Source organism: Balaenoptera acutorostrata, chromosome 1, assembly GCF_949987535.1.
Source record: "Balaenoptera acutorostrata chromosome 1, mBalAcu1.1, whole genome shotgun sequence".
NCBI lineage: Eukaryota > Metazoa > Chordata > Mammalia > Artiodactyla > Balaenopteridae > Balaenoptera > Balaenoptera acutorostrata.
In genome coordinates, this window is record NC_080064.1 from 56,250,188 (window position 1) to 56,268,588 (window position 18,401).

The following is an 18,401-nucleotide window of genomic DNA, read 5'->3' on the forward strand; positions in this document are numbered from 1 at the left end:
ACTTGAGTATACGACTCTTTCCTTAGCACTGGAGAAAGAAGAGGCTGGTGGCAGAGAAAAGCAGACAGAGGCAAGAAGACCAGTGAAGGGGGGAGGGGTGTATATATGCAACCAGACAGAATGGAGGTAAGGGGCTTATAATGAGAGTTAGCTATGATGCCAAAGGAAGGGTGCTTTGGGGTTGTGAGCGAAGGAGGCCAAGAGAGGGCAGGGAGGGCTACCATAGGGATGGCGATTCAGGAAGGAGGCTCTGTGCTAAGTGTGCTTCCTTTCGGGTGTGACCTGGCATCTCCCTGCAGAGCCCCAAAGAGCAAATTCAAGATGGTATGGCTTGGGCAGCCCTTCACCCAGTCACATACAAACGAAAGTACGTAAGCACTTAAGTTCTCTGAAAGCGGAAGTCTGAATAGAAAGGGGAGATGTCCAGAAGATGCAGAGAGAAGAGATAAATCAAGATATGATCTGATAACATGGCAGCATCATGCGCTCCTGAAAGACCAGCAACCAAAGTACTGCTTGGAAATGCCATGGCTGGGAAGGGATGGAGGAGTGAGATAAATAAGAAAAAGCATCGCATAGTGTTAACCCACAGGTTCAGGAGCCAGCTTATCTGGGTTCAAATCTCCGTATCTCTACTTGCTATTACATTTAAGCATATATAATCATCATTTTTATTCATCAAAAATTGTCAAATATTGGCAATTTCAAATAACTTAATGTAATAGCTGTATGACCTTGGACAAGTTACTTAACTTCTTTGTGCCTCAGTTTCCTCCTCTGTAAAATGGGGATAACAATATACCCACCTCATAGGGTCGATATGAAAATGAAAAGAGTTGGTATTCATAAAGCCTTTAAGATAGGAAATACCTGGCACACAGCAGGGCTAGTATTTGTAAAGGAAAACAAGGTAATGAGGAGATCAGGTATCGATTTCTTCTTGCCTTCCCCCTGCTCTCTGCACAGCACTGTAGTTGGGCACACAGCTGCCAGCCCCTGTGGCCAGGGTGAGCCCTGACTTAGACGACAGGTGCACTATCTGGGTGCCAGACCTGACTCTGTCAGCCAGGACAGATGGGGCAGGCTCACAAAGCTTGCATCAGCTGGCTGCAGTTCCTCCTCCTCTGCCACGCGTCTCCAGGGTTTGGCCATGTTGGACAGCCAGACCACAAATGGGTCAACCTCTCCCTCACTACACAGAGTCCCTGGGGAAGAGAACATCGTGGAAACCAAAGCAGTGCAGGCTGGAGCTGCCCCTGTGCAAGCTTCTACACCTCTCCCTAAGTCTCAGATTCCCCCCTGGAAGTGGAGCCAAAATCCTGATATCTTAAGGTCTTTGTAAGGACTAAATAAGATACTGCAGACACATCATATAACATGACTTAAGATCTATAATATGCTGAATAAATAGCGTTTATTTTTATTTTCTCCCTCCCACCATTTTCCATCTCTCCACTAACATCTATCTGGGCTCTTCTTCTACTTCCTTCACATTTTTACTACAGTTTTCTAACGAAATCAATGTATCTTTATTGTTTAAAAAAATGGGGAGGATGGGGAGAATTAAAAATTAAAATCACTCATAATCCCATCATAAACAAATAGTTGTTAATATTTGATTATTTTTCTAAGAGCATGTGTATGTATGTGCATAACTTTTTTTAACAAAATTGGTTCCATTCTACCAATAGTTTTATATTCTGCTTTCTTCCATTTATGAAGCATTTTTCCGGATTTTTTTTTAATTCGGCAATTTGTTTACATAATATTCTACTACTCAGATGAGTTGTGTTTTATTCTCTCGTTTTCCTATTATCATATATGCAAGTTAGTTTCAGTATTTTGACACTGTAAATACTGCTGGGATAAACATTCTCATTCATAGACCACTGCCTGCATCTCTCATTGTTTCTAGAAGACAGGTCCTCATTTCCTGTATGGAGGGATATATAGATACTTTCAAGGTTTTTAACACATGTTTACCAAATTGCTTTCCCAAACGGTATATCAAAAAGACTAGTTACTCTAGATGTAAAAGAATGACCATCTGTCCTAAACCATATCACCAGATTCCTTCCCAGTACTGAGTGTTATGATTTTCACAAGGTATTTGAAATTTTTAGGCAAAACTTGGTATTTCCCTAGATGACTACCTTCATTGCATGCAACTTGGTATTTCCCTAGATGACTACCGTGACTCACCCACCTGTCCTCCCCATGTGCGGTCAGCCGTGACTTCCCCAACACAAACATGTTTATTCTGGCAGGACTCCCACTTCCCCTGCCAAACTGGCCTGCCTGTCTAGATCATGTCCTCAAGTGATACCAAAAAAAGAGGAAGAGAGGTTGAACACCCCTTCCTCTGTCCGAGAGTCACTTGGGTGTGCTTGACACCATGATGAGGACTGTCACTGTGGCCAGAGCCACCGGCTAGACAGTCTGCTCGAGTGCAAAGTGGGGCTTCCCACCGACCTCATTCCAGATGACCCACCCAACTCAGCCTAGAGGCTGTGCAGGAGCCCCTGGGAGAAAATGCTGACACTCACTCAGTGATGTTTATCTTCAAATCCACTAACTTTTGTGAACTAAATATTGATGCTGAAATATCTTTGGGAAGACAGCAAATCCTGAAGCAGATACACATTTGAAGACCAAAGAAAGGCACTAGAATGTACCCGTGTAACTTAAAAACAGACATTGATAATGTCAATGTCAGCAATAGGGACCTTTTGGCTTAAATAAGACGATCATAAGATTTTCTCTTTGGGACAGGAACCCTGAAGAGCACATGCTGCGTAACTGTCCTCAGCAAAGTCTCCCCCCCGCAACACCAGACCCAGGCTGAATCACTTCTGAAGCAAACTTACCATTTTTTTGTTGTCCTGCTTATTAATGCTGACCGCAGACTCCTTGATTACAATGTGAGTGATCTCAGGGAAGTAAGAAAAATTGTTCCACTCTTCCCGGATTTTGTTTTTCTCCTCATCCTTCTTGTGTTTATTTTCCAGTTTTTTCCGTTTCAGTTTGTTTTTTTCCTTTTCAACAGGAACAACCTGATAAGATACATAAAAGTGACAGAGTGAAGTCAGCTTTCTCATTTTCTATTGGTATTTCTCATTTTCTCCTGGCAAACCAACAGAAGGCCTGCAGCCGAGGAGGAGAAAGCCAGCGTGCCTGGACTGACAGAGGAACTGGGAGAGTTAGCACCCATGAGCCTATCTGGGTCCCCATGGGCCTATTTGGTCCCATCAGGGATGCCTGGGACCCTACACCTGGAACAGATCTTAATGAACACACTGACTAAACTCTTTACATAATCTATAGTGTGCAAGCAAACTCAGGAACGGAAATAACTGCTCACTAGACACGCATCTACAATCAGGTCCCCCCATTTGAACACAGGCTTTCTCCTTTTAGAATCTATCACTGATTGTCTTGACTTTACAGCCATATTCAAGTTGGAATTTTCAAGAGAAGGTATGAATCCCATGCTTGGATAACCTAGGGAATCATACATGTCTGCACAAGCGTACGTATTTTGTGTAGCAGAAGTCTTGGAGACTAGAGATCTGGGATAAGATCCTGCCTCTGCCAGTTACTTCGTTAGGTCATCTCTTTGTGCCTCCATTTCCTCATCCATAATCAGAGATCTTACATCTTCACAAGGTTCTTTGAGCAGTAGGTAAGTTCTTATTAACACAGTACCCACACTACACAGAAAACACTTGATAAGTGTTTGGCATTGTTATTTTAGCATGAGAATAAAATAGGAGTAGAAAGTAAATCTCACCTTTACTTCAATATTATTATTATTTACAATAATAATGATGATGATGACAATAGCAGCTATAATAATTTATTGAACATTTATCATATGCCAAGCTCTGTGCTAAACGACATTCAGTTTTCTCAACACTATGAGGTAATACACTAAGTATCACCATTTTATAGATGAATGATATGTGGCTGATATATGTGAAGTAACCCTCCCAAGGCCATGTGAGTATAAACAGTGGAGCTAGGATTTGAACCACGTCTATTTAGATTTAAAACCCATGCTTTTAAACCACTCTGCTCTATTGCCTCATCCAACAAACACTTCAAAAAGAAGCTCCAAATTGCAAGAAAAATTACTCTATTTCACGGAACCAGAGGGCTAAATTCAATTCTTGGCATAATCACTATTAGTTAGTTATGACCTTGGGCAAGCTTCTTAACTTGTCTGTGCCTCTGTGTTCATCTACAAAATAGGGAAAATGGTACTATCTCTCACAGATTTGTTTTAAGGAATAAATGAGTTAATACATGTAAAATGCTTAGAAAAGTACTTGGTACATGGTGAGCACTTGGTACATGCCTGCTGTTATTACTATATTATTACATATTGTATATGTTGTTATTATATATCTGTTTCCCTACAGAACTCATATTTTAGATCTACTGCTACATGCATACAATAAAAGATGAATGATACATGGTCTCTAGCCCATGAAATAAACTCAGCTGAAAGGGGTGATGAACATGCAAAGAGATAATCCCAACAGAATACACGGAACACACCATGTGACACAGGATGTTCTGTTCTGATCAGCCACCTATCAGCACTTACATTTGGTTTCTGCCTCCACTGGATTCCAAGATTTCCGGTCACCATCACTTCATAGCAGAAAATGTTTCCATTATCATTCGGATGGAACCGATTCATCTCATTTTCTGATGAAATCAGTAGCATGGAAGTCTCAAATATTTCAGCACCATAATGTTTTGTCAAAGTTTCCAAGGTAGCCAGGTATTTCACCTTCAGGTCGTGCGTGGACACACTGCTGTCACAAATGGTCTTGTTGTTAAACTCCTTTAGGAAATCCTTGAAAACGTTATTTATCCGCATCCTGGTGAGAAGGTTCCTCTGTCTGATGGACTTATTCAATGTTTCTGGAATATATCGCTTGTAGCTGAAACAAAGTAAAAAAAAAAAAAAATGTCTCTTTTTCATGTATAGGTTAGCAGAATAGTGCAGAAACAAACCTAAGTCTATAAATCTTCCTTCCCTGTGTTGCCAAATGAGAAAGAAGGGTCTACTCCCAGAGGGTCTTAGATGGAGTAAAACTCTGAGGATGATAATCGTAAGGAGATCGAGGTGAACAGGGACTGAAAGAAAAGAGAAAAGTACATGCTCCACAGATTTTACTGAAATGGGAATTCCTACAGGAATCATCAGATTTTCTGGGTCACAAAGGCAGGCAGCAAAATGCACTTATCTGTGTTTTTGTTTGCTAGTGTCACTGTTCCTGTGCACACTGGTGTTCACATAAACACACTGTTACTAAGATTCAGCACAGTTAGAAAGCTGTCTGGAAGGTGTCAAGAGTAACGGAAGATGTTTTGTATATTCTACTTGCCTATCTATTTTACAGTTTTTCTATAAAGATCAAAAACTATTTTTACAGGAAATGGGAAAAAACCCATAAAAGCTAATTAAATACAAAAGACTTAGTGTTTGCCATGTGCAAATGTCTCAGATATATTAAATGGATCAACAAGTAAACTGAACGATTAGTTACCCATCCAGGTGCTAATGAGAGTATCTATGACTAACAGAATCTCCGCAAACGGATATACTGCTAGAACAGGAGCCAGCTTTAAGAAGAGTATGAACACCAAAGAAAAAGAGAACAAGTCCACTGGGGGTCAAAGTGGGGAGACCCGTCGGCCTGTTACTCCCAGGCCTGAAAAAACACCTGGCACAGGGAAATCCCTGCTGCACAGATGGTTTCACAACCGTGGAAAACTGTGGAGTTTGAAATTTATCCCCAACAAATATTGTAATTTTTTTAGATTAATGTAATAGAGAGGAAAATCAGAGGAGAGTTATCATTTTTTACTTTAGCCTCATGAAAAAATAAAGAGGAGGTGCCCAGAGCAAAAGCCACAGAACACAGAGAAAGTAGCAGAACAGCGTATGTCTAATCAGTCCCTGCATTTCTGAGGAGCAACTTGTGATCTGCTCCAGACTCTGGTCAAGGGCAAGGAGATACAAGAAGTAACCTTATGAGAAGATACATGCCACCTATCACAAATAACACCGCTATAAATAATTCCCTCTTCAAAATGAGACTGTCTTATGACAATCACAATAGCTCACTGATTTAAAAATTATATTTCCAGACTTCCCTGGTGGTCCAGTGGTTAAGAGTCTGCACTTCCACTGCAGGGGGCACAGGTTTGATCCCTGGTCGGGGAACTAAGATCCCGCATGCTGCACAGTGCGGCCAAAAAAAAATAAAAATAAAAATCATATTTCATAGATGAGTGGGAGTTACGCAGATTCAATAATCCTTCACAAAGACTTGATCACAAATGATAATTTTAAGTAAATACAGTTTTCTTAAGGTAACAGTTGATCGTGCTTCACATCGGAATTAACGGCTCTCTAGTGAACTAGTTCTGGCTGGGAACGATAGCAGCTGCCTGTAGAGCTATAATCAGAAGGATTTTAGGACAGATCCAGCACAAAAGGAAAAAGTTCAGTGATAGATGGCAATGCCCAGCATGGGCAGAGAGGAAGGGGGAGGGCATGCAGGCCACTAATTTGACTGGCACCCCAGCTCAGAACTGTCACCCTAGTACAAATTTCTGAGGTCATCAGCCAACATTCAAAATCAGGACACAGTTGTAACTGTGTTACCTTTCATAAATATTCTAAAAAAGAGCTGCGCTCTGCAGAGAGCAGTAGTCAGCCAAGAGCTGGCAGTAGTTAAGCTGAGATGTATGAAAACGTACAAAAATAACACCATCCCCACAATCAATTCTTTAGCCAGCAGGAAGGTTTACCTGATGTCCTTGGGAAGTTCTGGCAACTGCATCTTCTTCATCATGGCATAGTGGGAGATGGCCAGGACGGCCATTCCCAGACACTCGTTCTCAATATCATGCCCATCCTGCTCCGTCTTGGGGTCTCGAATGGGAGCCAGGCATTTGACCAAATCATACTGTCCCTTTGGAGCAGAGGTGAGAAGAAAGGAACCACCACTTAAGTTTCAAAGAGTCCACCCGTGTTTCTGATCTTGAGAGGAAGGTTCCCCATACAGGGAGGTGCTACCCAATAAGCAGTACAGCAATGAGGCTAACGAGATTTAGAGTTTCTCTGGCACCAAAGCTCTTTCTCAACAGCTGGGCATGAAGGGGCTTGGGAAAGGTCTCCCCAGGTTAATTCATTCGTTTAATAAACACTCACTGAGCACTATGCTGGGTGCTGGTGAACGGTATGAACACATGAAGCCCCTCTGTGGGGCTCCCATGTAAGTGATGATGAAAAGCAGCACGTTCTAGGCTTGGGCTGCACCAGGGCATGGGACGTGACAGCTGTCTGGGGTTTGATTATTTGTTAACTCCACAACGAACCGGTGTATAAATGACAGAGCACCACACACCCTTCTGGGGTAGATTTACAGAAAGGAGAAGGAATCCAGATTCTACAGTGCATCATTACCACACGTAAGTTTTTTCAACATCTGCTGTTCAAGTTTCCGGTAGTGAAATGTATCACCAAAATACACCCCCTCACTCATTGAGGCACGCCACATTCCACGAGCCAATGAAGGCTGCTAGGTCCCCTTTATTAAGCCCTAACCTGAGTGCTAGGCACTGTGTGAGGTTCCTCTCATTTACTATTTCACTTAATCTTTACAACAGCCCTATGAGGGGGATGCTAACATCATCATCTCTGCCTAACAGCTGAGAAATCTAAGGCACCAAAAGGTTAAATAACTTCATTCACTCACTTGGTAATCATTGATTAACAAGAACCAATTACGGGCCAGATGTTATTCTAGGTGCTAGGGATACAGCAGTAAACCAAACCACATCGCGGACCCTACGGAGGTTTCCAGGAAAGAAAGAAGAACAAACAAACAGAAATATATAACCTCAAGTAGTTACCAAAACCAAAGTCAAGTAGAAAGACAGAATACTGTGGGAGCTGGGGACCTAGTGAGTGGTGGGGTAGAGGGTCAGACCAGATGTGACTGCAGGGCTACAGCTCTGCAACACTGTGCTACAGTCACACTCAGTCTTTACTCACCGACTGGAAGTGTACAGAGCTCTTAGGATTGGGACCTCGTTAGCCTTTCTCCAGCTCGAAAAGAGGCAGACATGAAGTATGGAGGTGGTGTTCCTACATAAGGAAGACACTCACTTTCCCTGAATCAACTTTAGTTTAGTGGGTTTTGGACGGAGGGTTCTCACTGCTGCAGTTCCCCCTTTTCCCCAAGATAGGACTTCTTGTTTCTCTCAGTAAGAAAAGGACACTGACCTCTTCTACAAACTACCAAGGACCAACAACAATCATCTCCACCAGCAATGTGTGAAGAGGAGAACAAAATCTGAAACTATTTTGTCTGGCTGTGATTTTCTGTCAACATCACTGTACAACTACCTTAAGTAACTCATTCCTGAAGCTCTGAAAAGTCAGGTTCTAATGTAATACTTACTCTTGAAGTATGGTGCCCTCTTTTTTTACACTTCCTCTCCCAAAAAAGTAAAAGAATCAATCTCAGAAATGAATATATGTAAAACTGGGAGGCTGAATTCAAAAAGACCAATCTGAAAATGGCCAGTTCACTTATTTTTTCCACCCAGTATCTGCCCAGGGCTGTGCCCTGTCCCATTTCTCTACTGTCTCTGAGGCCAGTCCTCAGGTATATTATGGAACGTGGATAGTGTGCAATCACAACTAAAGCTGTACGAGAGAATACAACTGTGACACATAACCCACAGGTGTAAAAGTATATCCTAAGGAAATAATAAACAGAACACATATTTAGACGTATGTATGAGGCTGTTTTGTAACAGTGATAGCGTAACAGGGGAAAAAAATCAAGAAAAACCAAAACTGTTCAGAAACAAGGATTAGTTAAATAAAGGCTGACTTTTCCTCTGGATTCCGGTCTCACACTCGATTTCCTACCCGAAATCTCCACTTGTGTATCTCACAGGTATCTTCAGAAGAGAGCTCCTAATTTCCACCTCTTCTCCAACCTGCTGCTCCCAGTCTTCCCTATGCAGGGAATCACTCCGTTATCTATCAAACACTGCCCAAAATAAATCTCAAAATTCTCTTCGATTCTTCAAATATCCTCACCTTCCACATCCAACTCATAAGCAAATCATATCAAATCCATCTCCAAAATTAATCACAGATCCACCCATTTTTCTCCAACTCTACTGCCACTACACTGGTGCTACTGGCATCTAAGGAGAGGAGGCCAGGGGTGTGGATAAATATTCCACAATCCCTTACAACAAAGAATGAACCAGCCCAAAATGTCAGTAGTGCTGCTTTTGAAAAGCTTTGCTCTACTCTGAAGAAATACTTTCCCCACTCCTCCCTTAGAATTGCAGACACTTTTTTATTCTTCAAAGTTCAGTATAAATGCCACCTCTTTAGAGGGATCTTCTCTGATCACACTATTTAAATTAGGTCTCCCCATTCAAACCTCCCTCCCCATATTCTCTATGTCAAAGGCCTTTTTCTTCATAGCACTGTTCACAATTTCTTGTGTATTATCTATGTATCATTTTATCTGCTTGTTTTGTTCGTCCAACTCGACTATATGTCTGGTGCTTGCAGAGACCATGTCTGTCTTGTTCACCACAGTTTCTGCAGCGCCTTAGCAAAAAGTACACAGACACTCAGAATAAGATATTTTCAAAAACTACACAGTGCATGATAAAATCAGGAAGCACATAAACAAAAATGTTAGTTATCTCAGGGTAATGTAATTTAGGTGACTTTAACTTTCCTTTCTGGCTTTTTTCTAGTGTCTTATCGTTCTACCCTGCCACCACTGTGACTCAGAGTGGCCACCTCCTTCCTCTCTGTGACTGCTGAGAAGTACCTTCGTGATTAGCCTTGCTGAACTACACCTTCCCTCACTTATAGCTCCCCTCTGCTCTCTGCACAGGAGGCACCGTAGACACGAACTGAAATGGTAGGAGGGGGGGGGAAAAGAAAGGAATGGGGAAGAAGTAAAGCCCAAAAAGCCCACAAGTGGGATAACCAGCCTGTTGGATGCTGAACTGCCTTCCCCCTCCTCACCTGGGGCAAGTCCAGGGTTGGTGAGAACTACCCATGGAACAGGCCATAAAGCATCTTAGCTGCCACCATGGTCGGCTGCGCCAGGGAATCTGACCCCTACCATGTCTTACCCACCCCACAAACTCCAGGCTCTCCTGGGCCCAACATCTTACCTGAGCAAACAGATACTCCAATGAGCTGGCGTCAAGGAGAGGGGTTGCATCTGGAACTTTTTTTTTCTCGTAGCTGTTCTTCTGCTTCTTTGGAGAATGTCGCCATACTGACTGTTCGTTATCATTGGTCCCGTGCCAGTTGGTGAAATAGAACCTGGAAGGCAGGAAGATGAATGTTAACTGTGGGAAAGGGGACCTTGGCATGCGTGGGAGAGGTGTCCTGGTTCTACCCAGAGCGATCAGTGCCAGAGGTTAAACTTCCCTGAGAAGTAAACAGACAGACCTTTCATCTGTGTAGTGCTTCACTGTCTATAAGGTCCTTTTCTTTTCATTCTTACAAGCACTCTGTGAAGAGCATACTGCCAGCACCTCATCTATGACTCAGGGAGATAAAGTGACTTCCTTAAAATCACAAAGGAATTTCCACTCCGTCTTCCTAGATAGCAAAACACTGCTGTCTAGAACTAGATGCTAGTCCAGCAACTCCCTCCACCGTTAGTAACGCCAGCCTGCCTTGAATCCAAGACCTATTTCACAGTTTAACATTTCTGAAATCTAGTTTCATCATACAGTCAAGACATACAGTTAATGTAGCAGTCTTTCCTAATTCTCAGATGGCTGTTACTGACACTTTTTAATCTTACAATGAACAAAGTTTTAAAACAGAAGAAATATACAAACACCACTACAAGCATCAGCTGCAGTGCCCTGAACTAATAAATGCTTTATATACATTATGCTATTTAATGCTTACAGCAACTGTACAAGGTATGTTTCATTGTTTCCATTTTATAGATGAGGAAAACTGAGGTTCCGAGAAGCTAGGTCACCTAAGACCACTAGCCTGTTCTCTCCACTACTACTTTCCTCTGCCACCTGTAAGAGAAACACAATGAGTTCTGGAATGCGTGAAAGTGACTGAGCCAAGCTGATCCAGGCCAGCTCTAGGCTACAGACTCAGAGGGTACCTGGGCCTCTCTCCCTTGACATGCCCATGTGCTGATGAAAAACCACCACGGCATGGAGAAGGAACATATAAAACCTCCCAAAAAGGAGCTGCCGTTAAACTCAGATATGTCAGTGAGCTATATTTGCAGAGCCTAGGGCATGCCAGGTCCTGGGCCAGGCTCTGAAACACAAGGGATTCTCAGGCACAGTCCCCACCTGCTGTGAATTCCGTCTACAGGCAATCCGTTAAATCCAGGGGGCACATCTCATAAATAGGGCTACACTGTGACTTCCATGGACCCCACACAGTTTTCCTTTCCTCCGTAAAAAGAAATATTAAAGTTATATTTTACAACTATGTTGGTATAAAGATGAATATAATCCAGGCTGGATTATTTTTTTTCCTGATTTTAATAAAATTAAAACACTTCTGTGGACCCCTAATAACATCATGAGCCCAAGGCATTGTGTCTCATAGATAAGTTTTTCTTGAACATGAGTGCCTCAGATACGGTGCCAAAGGAGTACCAAGGAGGAAGAAGTTGTTGCCTCTGCCAGGGGATGTGGCAGGGAAGGGTAAAGGGCTGGGGAAGGGAGTTGGGACTAGGATAAATAAATACCAGGCTATGGAGTCTGGACCATACACAGAAGGCAGAGGAAAGACTGAGACAAACTGAGGTGAGGCAGGATCCCACTAGAAGAGAGCCCCACAGAAAATGGACTAAAATGAGAGAGGCCAAGAGACAAGCAGGCGCCTAAGGCAGCAGCCTGGGCAATGCTGTGAGGTTTGTGGGGTCAGAGGCCTCAGTGCCTTGCTCATCGCTAAATCCCCAGCGCCTGGCATATAACAGGTGCTTAATACACGCTTGCTGGATGCAGAAACAGCAAATGAATGACCTAACTCAAGAAGTAGCAATTAAAATGGAAACGATGGATAAGAAGTTACTTTAAAGGTAAAAAATCAACATTTTACAACTTTCAAGTGATTCTATACAGCCCATCTTCCACATAACTCACGGAAATGACTGATAATTTGACTGTGGCCTTTGGCATCTCTCTCTCAGACAGAAAGAGCCACGTATCCACAGAGTCCACATGCAGCATAAACCACAGCTGCAGGACTGTCCCCGTACCTTCCCACAGGAGAGTAGAAGCCTGAGGCTCTCAGCTGACAAAGAGGCCAGCATTCATGCTGCCCCCAGGCTGAGGCGCCTGCTCTTCAAGGGCAGAACAGAGCAAGGCGGGGAGGACTCCTCCAGGATCGGCTGCCCTGGGCAGGCAGAAAGTAAGAGGTGAACCAGCCCTACCAGCTGAGCAGATACAGGACATCTGACACTGGGGCAGAAAAAGATGGACAAGGCCGTGGCCAACTCCTCTGACTGCTGAGGGAAATCCAAAATGGAGAGTTCTCTTCATTCATACAATAATCTAGTGATCTACTATAAGTTCCAGGGGGTCTTCCTGGGAGGAGACAGGTGAGAGGGTCTAAATGGGACGATTAAGAGAGTAGCTAAGAGCTTCTGAGTGCTAATCGTGTGCCAGGCACTCCATATACAAAGGTTCAAAGTGAGGCTCTGAGAGAGGGGCACGCAGGACAGGTACATTCTGTTTGAGAGTGGAGGAAGGTGGTAATGAGAGAATGAGAATTATGTATGGTATGGAAGCTTACCTGGGATGAGGGGGGAAAGGATTCAAGGATGGAGGAAGTTGTCTGAAAGAGCAACACTGAAGACAGATTTTCCCTGAACCAGTTGGAGCCATGGATCTCCCACACCCTGCTGAGTCTCTATGGTAAAGAGCCAAGGGCCCAGCATACTCCCTCGGGGCTGAACAAGGACATTTTCTGAGGTTGCTGTCTGAGCCCTGCGAGACCAGCCTTGCCTTGGAAGCCTTTTGGTAAGATGTTCAGACAAGACAAGGCAATGTGCAGCTTCTCCACTACAGAAAGGCTGAAGGGAGCCTAAAACAAGGCTGGATCTCTGGAAATTGCCTATAGTCAAAGGCTGACAGCTCTCTATTTAATAAGACAATAAAAAGAAAAAACCTTTAGATCAGTTAACTGCCAAAATCAACATCTTCCATAAGCAACAAGGATATATTGTATAGCACAGGGAAATATAGCCATTATTTTGTAATAACTTTAAATGGAGTATAACCTACAAAAATATTGAATCACTATGTTGTACATATGAAACTAATATTGTAAATCCACTATACTTCAAGAAAAATAAATAAATAAATGTAACAACAGGGAATGTTTCAAGGAAAAAAAAAAAATCAACATCTTCCTAATCGCTAATAAGACAAAACTAGTAAGTACACTGAAGACAGAAATTGTGCGCTCCTTTCAAAATTAATTATTAAACTTGGGCCAATTTCTGATATTACAACATGCTAAAGGAAAAAAATTAAGAATGATCTAAATAAATGTAGTATGATAGCTGCTGATATTCCTTTGCAGAATGATGTGGAAGAACACTGCAGGAAGGAAGGAAGGAGGGAGGGAGAGATTATCCCCCTTATTGGCGGGATAGACAGACCTGCCAATAAGAGATATGCCTTCCTTGCAAGTTTTTGAGAAAATTATATTACAGATGATTACATATTCTAAGTTTATGTACAGCTATTATATACAACGGATTCTCTTTAGGTTTCTATAGAACTTTACTAATGCATAGTAAAATTCATTTAGATGAAAAGGCAAGAAAACGTTTTTTACTTAAAAAGGAATAAAGAATATGCTTGTCTTATATATTAAGATACATTACAAAACAATAGCTATCAAAATTACCTAAAGGCAGAAAACTATAATTAAAGTACAAGAACACAGAGCTGGGATTCCGCTGAAACAGTCACCAACATCTATTTTCATATTACACCTTCTTCAGTGGGGAGATGATGAGGTTTCAAAATTATGTAGTTGGTTGTAATGCAAATGCTTTAGCTTAGGGTGGGATCTTTTTTTCCAAGTTCAAAGAGCTTGTGGTAACAAAGCAATATCCTGTTGAAGCCCAATGTCAGGTACAAAGTCAAGGTGCCAAAAATGAGGCAGCCATGCACTTCCTGGCAGCTAACATAAACAGGGAGCTGGCAAAGACAGCTTTTAATCATGAGGCAGTCACAGGACCAGCAAAGACTAAGGCCTCAAAGAGGGTTCTAATGCTAACAAGACGATTCACTATGTGTGTAACTGTGAGTAACTCACTTCTCTTTTTTGGACATCAGTTTCCCCCTAAAAAATTGGAAGAATTGAATCAGGCAAACTCAGGTCTCTTCCAAGTCCCAGATTCTACCATTCTAGATTCCGAGCCAAGTGGAAAACCCTAGAGGGAAAGAACTAGAACTCAATGACATGCCTCACTTCCTAGACTTCGAGCTGCAAATACATGTTTCAATGCTGGGTCACACAGCCAACCCCCAGGCCACAGAAAGCTAGATTACACTCTGAAAAACAAATCCAAATATAGTCGGAAGGCTCGGCTGGGTGGGGTGAACGTTTCCCTAAATCTGGGGCGTGAAATCTCACGTGACACACACCTCTCCTCTTAAGGTGAGACTGTGGGTGAGTACAGAGAGAAGAGGAGAGTCAGCCCCAGGATGATTATCAAAGAACGTAGATCTGGTTCAGCTTCCGCTGAGAAAAACACCCGGGCCACTGTGGAATGGTAACAACTCTACTGACTCCCCAGAGTAAACAGCAGCTAAGATACTGAGGGCCTCTGAGATCTCCAGGGCTTTTCCAGCATGAGCCGGCATTCCATTAGCATCTGAGCTAACCCACTGACTTAATCACATCTATGTACGTTAAGATTCTTTTCAGATAGGATTCACCCTATTTATAAGCTCCTCTGCTAAATACACGTGTGAAAGTATGCTTAACTAGTATCTAACAAACATACTTTCAATTCTAGGTACAGAACAAACACGCTTATAAACTCAAGAGACTACCGCGGTGAAGTACTGACTGCCTGTGCCACCTTGGGAGACTACGTGACATTTAACAAAGTCTATAATATGGGAGAAGAGGCAAGTAAGTACCCACCAGAAGAAAAATTACAGCCCCACTAGACAAAAATCCTCAGGCAGTGGATGAAAACATTCACCTCTTTAGGACAAGACCAAGCTAGGATTTCTCGGTTTCTACATCAGGCAGTGTTTCTCAAGCTCTCTAGCTGCAACTTTTAGTAAGAAACATATTTTATTATATCATGACCTAGTACATACAGACAGATTATATATCTCAAACTGAAGTTCTAAAAAACAATATTCTTAGGATATGTATATATACTGATATTATCTATCCTCATCTATTTCTCTCTTTAAAAAAAAATCCTGGTCATAACTCACTAAATTAAACTCATATCCATGATTCACTGAATGAAAAACTCTGCTGCAGGATATTAATTCTATTCAAAATACCCTCTGCATCATAATGATTTCTTTTCTAAAATATGGCAGAGAAGGTGGTCCAACTCACCTTGAACTGTTTTCCAAATACTGAAGAAGGCCTTTCTCATACCAAGCAAATACAAAACTTACAAATTATAAAAAAGACTACAACACTTCTCGGTAAGTGGCTCAGGGCTCCAGGCTAACCGTCGCCCGTCCCTGCGTGAGGGAGCCCAGCAGGCACCCATACCTCATCCGGTAGTGGAGCCGGAGTGACATCTTGTCGTCGACGGTGATGGTGCGATTCGGAGCATACCAGAGCTTGGTGTTCTCATCATACAGGGCAAAGAGGTTGTGACACAGAGGAGATATACCTGGGGAGAAGTAAAGAACACATCAGAAAATTAAAGATAGATAAATCTGGCCATCTGTTTCCAAAGCACAACATACGCAAAGACCAGAAATTCTCTTATCCAAAAAGAATCTAGGTCATATTCGCATCCTCTTAGGGCCAAATACCAAATACAACTTCCAACCATGTTCCATCAGGCAGTTTTAAACAAAATAATAAAAAATCATGGCTCCCCAGGAATATATACTATAGCTCCTGGCAAACCAGGTTAAAATCATTTAAAAATAAAAGTCTAATATTATTTCTCATTACAGTGTCTATGACAGAGTCTTACCAAATCCTGCTTCAAAGAACAAAAGGCCATCTGAGAGGTTCCCAGATACCACCTGATGTGCACCTTGTTAATCACAGTGAGAAACATTCCTAGAGTTTGAGAAATCCCTAATCTGTCTCCTACAGAAAATGTTTAAACAGTTCTAACACACTGTGATTACACATTAAACATGAGAACAAGTTCCTGGCAGTAGCACATGAAATGTGTGTTAGAATAAATAACCAAAGTGATTTCTATCAGTGATTAAAATCTATTGCCATTAATAACAATATACTTCTTAAGTACTCTGTATGGTTATCAAAAATATTTTTTATTGGTAGCCAACTAGCCTTGCTTACAAAAGGTGGTCCAACAGTGCTCCCTTGCCTCCCTACCTGACTAACCGCCTCCTCTGATACAAGAATGTTCGAAAAGGTAAGGGAGATGATGAAGCCAGGAAAGTACCTTTCCACTCACTTCTGAGCCCATGATTAAAATTACACAGACCTGTAATCTAAAAGTGTCGGGGGAGATAGGAGAACGATCGCAAGTAATCAATCATTGCTGATATTTTCATGTGTGGTCAGGCCTCAAACTAAGATACAATGAACTTAAAAGCAAAAAAAACGTGGCAGAACATGAGGTAGCTGGCACTTGTTTCCCAACTCAGACATCTGAAGTGAGACTGACACTGACTGGGACCCCCGCTGGCCCTGCCCACCTAGGCAGGGACTCTCTCCAATGCACACACTAAGTTAAGAAGTTACAGCTTTCTTGGCATCTCCATGCCTCTGCTGAATTCCTCAACTCCTGCTTCTCAAGATATTTGGGAGTTACCCCTTCAGAGTTACACTCCTCCATGTAACAGAGAAGATGGAGCTAAATTTCAAAGAGCATTTTCCCTTGGGAAAAATGGCAAATGGCTTTTGGATCCAGTATTATCAGGACTATGTTTCACGTAAACAATAGGTTCTCATTCATAAATTGGCTTCTGTGGACTGGACTAGAAATCTAGCTTTTCTTTATACATATCCATATTTGAATGTGAAACATACATATTTGAAGAATAATTTATCTATAATCATGGATAGGTCTATAATTCTACCACAGGTCTGATTCAAACAATATTACTACTTAAAAATAGGAAGATGAAAGATACCGTTCATATAAAAGTACTGAAAAATAGTAACAATACTAACATTTACTGAGGGCTTAGTATCGGGCATCAGGCTAACACACATCTATTACCTTTCAATTCTCCTAACACTTAATGTGGTTAAGTATTATTTTTGCCATGTTACAGGTAAAGAAACTCTGAGATTTAGTCTGATTCAGGGTTACTCAACTAGTAAAATCCAGGGCTGGCATTCAAACCTAGATAGAGGTACTGAGGGGGTAAATAATGAGAGCTAAAAGAACAAAAATTTACCATATATTGGTGAAAAATGAGGAAGTATACAGATCCCAAAGCATCATGTACTATAATAATAATAGCTACAAGAATCTGTGGTATTCTGTATTCATCTATTTTTAAAATTTATTAATTTTTGCAACAATCCCCTGAGTTGGTTACAAAAGGTAATACTCATTCTCTACAGACTGGGCTTAAAAACTGATGCCCCAAATTGACCCTGAGCCCAGAGTAACAGGATACAGGGGCTGTGTCTGTCTTCAGATTCACAGGCTCTCCCCTCTCATCTCCTTTAGCAGCAATTCCTCTATCTCTCACTAACTGCAGCCCAACAATTCTGTACAAATGATCCTTGCTAACAAACTAAGGTTTATACTTGCTATGCTGATGGCAAGAAGCTTGGCTAAGAGAATAAACACTATAAACCAAATCTCAAGGTAAAGGGGAAAAAATGCCTTAGAAACACCAATTTACATCTAGTTGTTTTGCTAATTACAAATACTTTTAAAGCTGCTGTCCAAAGCTGGTCCCTTACATACTCTGCTATCTAGTCAAAGTAACTCTAAAATATTAATGCATTTTCCCCATAATAATCTGTAACTCAGCCAATTTTATCTAATGTTATGTTTAGTCAGTAAGGATCTACTACATTCTTCCCTATAGCACCAACCTCTCCCCTTTTATTGGAACTCTTGTATTTAAAGCATTTTAAGCAGAAAGACATATCAGGAAGAAAATGG

At 41.8% G+C, this 18,401-nt stretch overlaps 1 protein-coding gene across 3 annotated transcripts in view; it reads right to left on the reverse strand.

Annotated features, from left to right (window-relative positions):
- Positions 1–18,401, reverse strand: part of JAK1 (Janus kinase 1) — a 146,763-nt gene that overhangs the window by 29,787 nt on the left and 98,575 nt on the right. For all 3 annotated transcript variants that reach the window (XM_057527384.1, XM_057527376.1, XM_007164328.2), the window contains 5 exons: positions 15,836–15,959; positions 10,249–10,402; positions 6,832–6,995; positions 4,610–4,952; positions 2,868–3,053 (listed from right to left, as the gene is read on the reverse strand). In XM_057527384.1, the coding sequence (XP_057383367.1) occupies positions 2,868–3,053; positions 4,610–4,952; positions 6,832–6,995; positions 10,249–10,402; positions 15,836–15,864 (876 nt within the window). In that variant the 5' untranslated portion in view covers positions 15,865–15,959. The remainder of the gene's footprint in view (positions 1–2,867; positions 3,054–4,609; positions 4,953–6,831; positions 6,996–10,248; positions 10,403–15,835; positions 15,960–18,401) is intronic.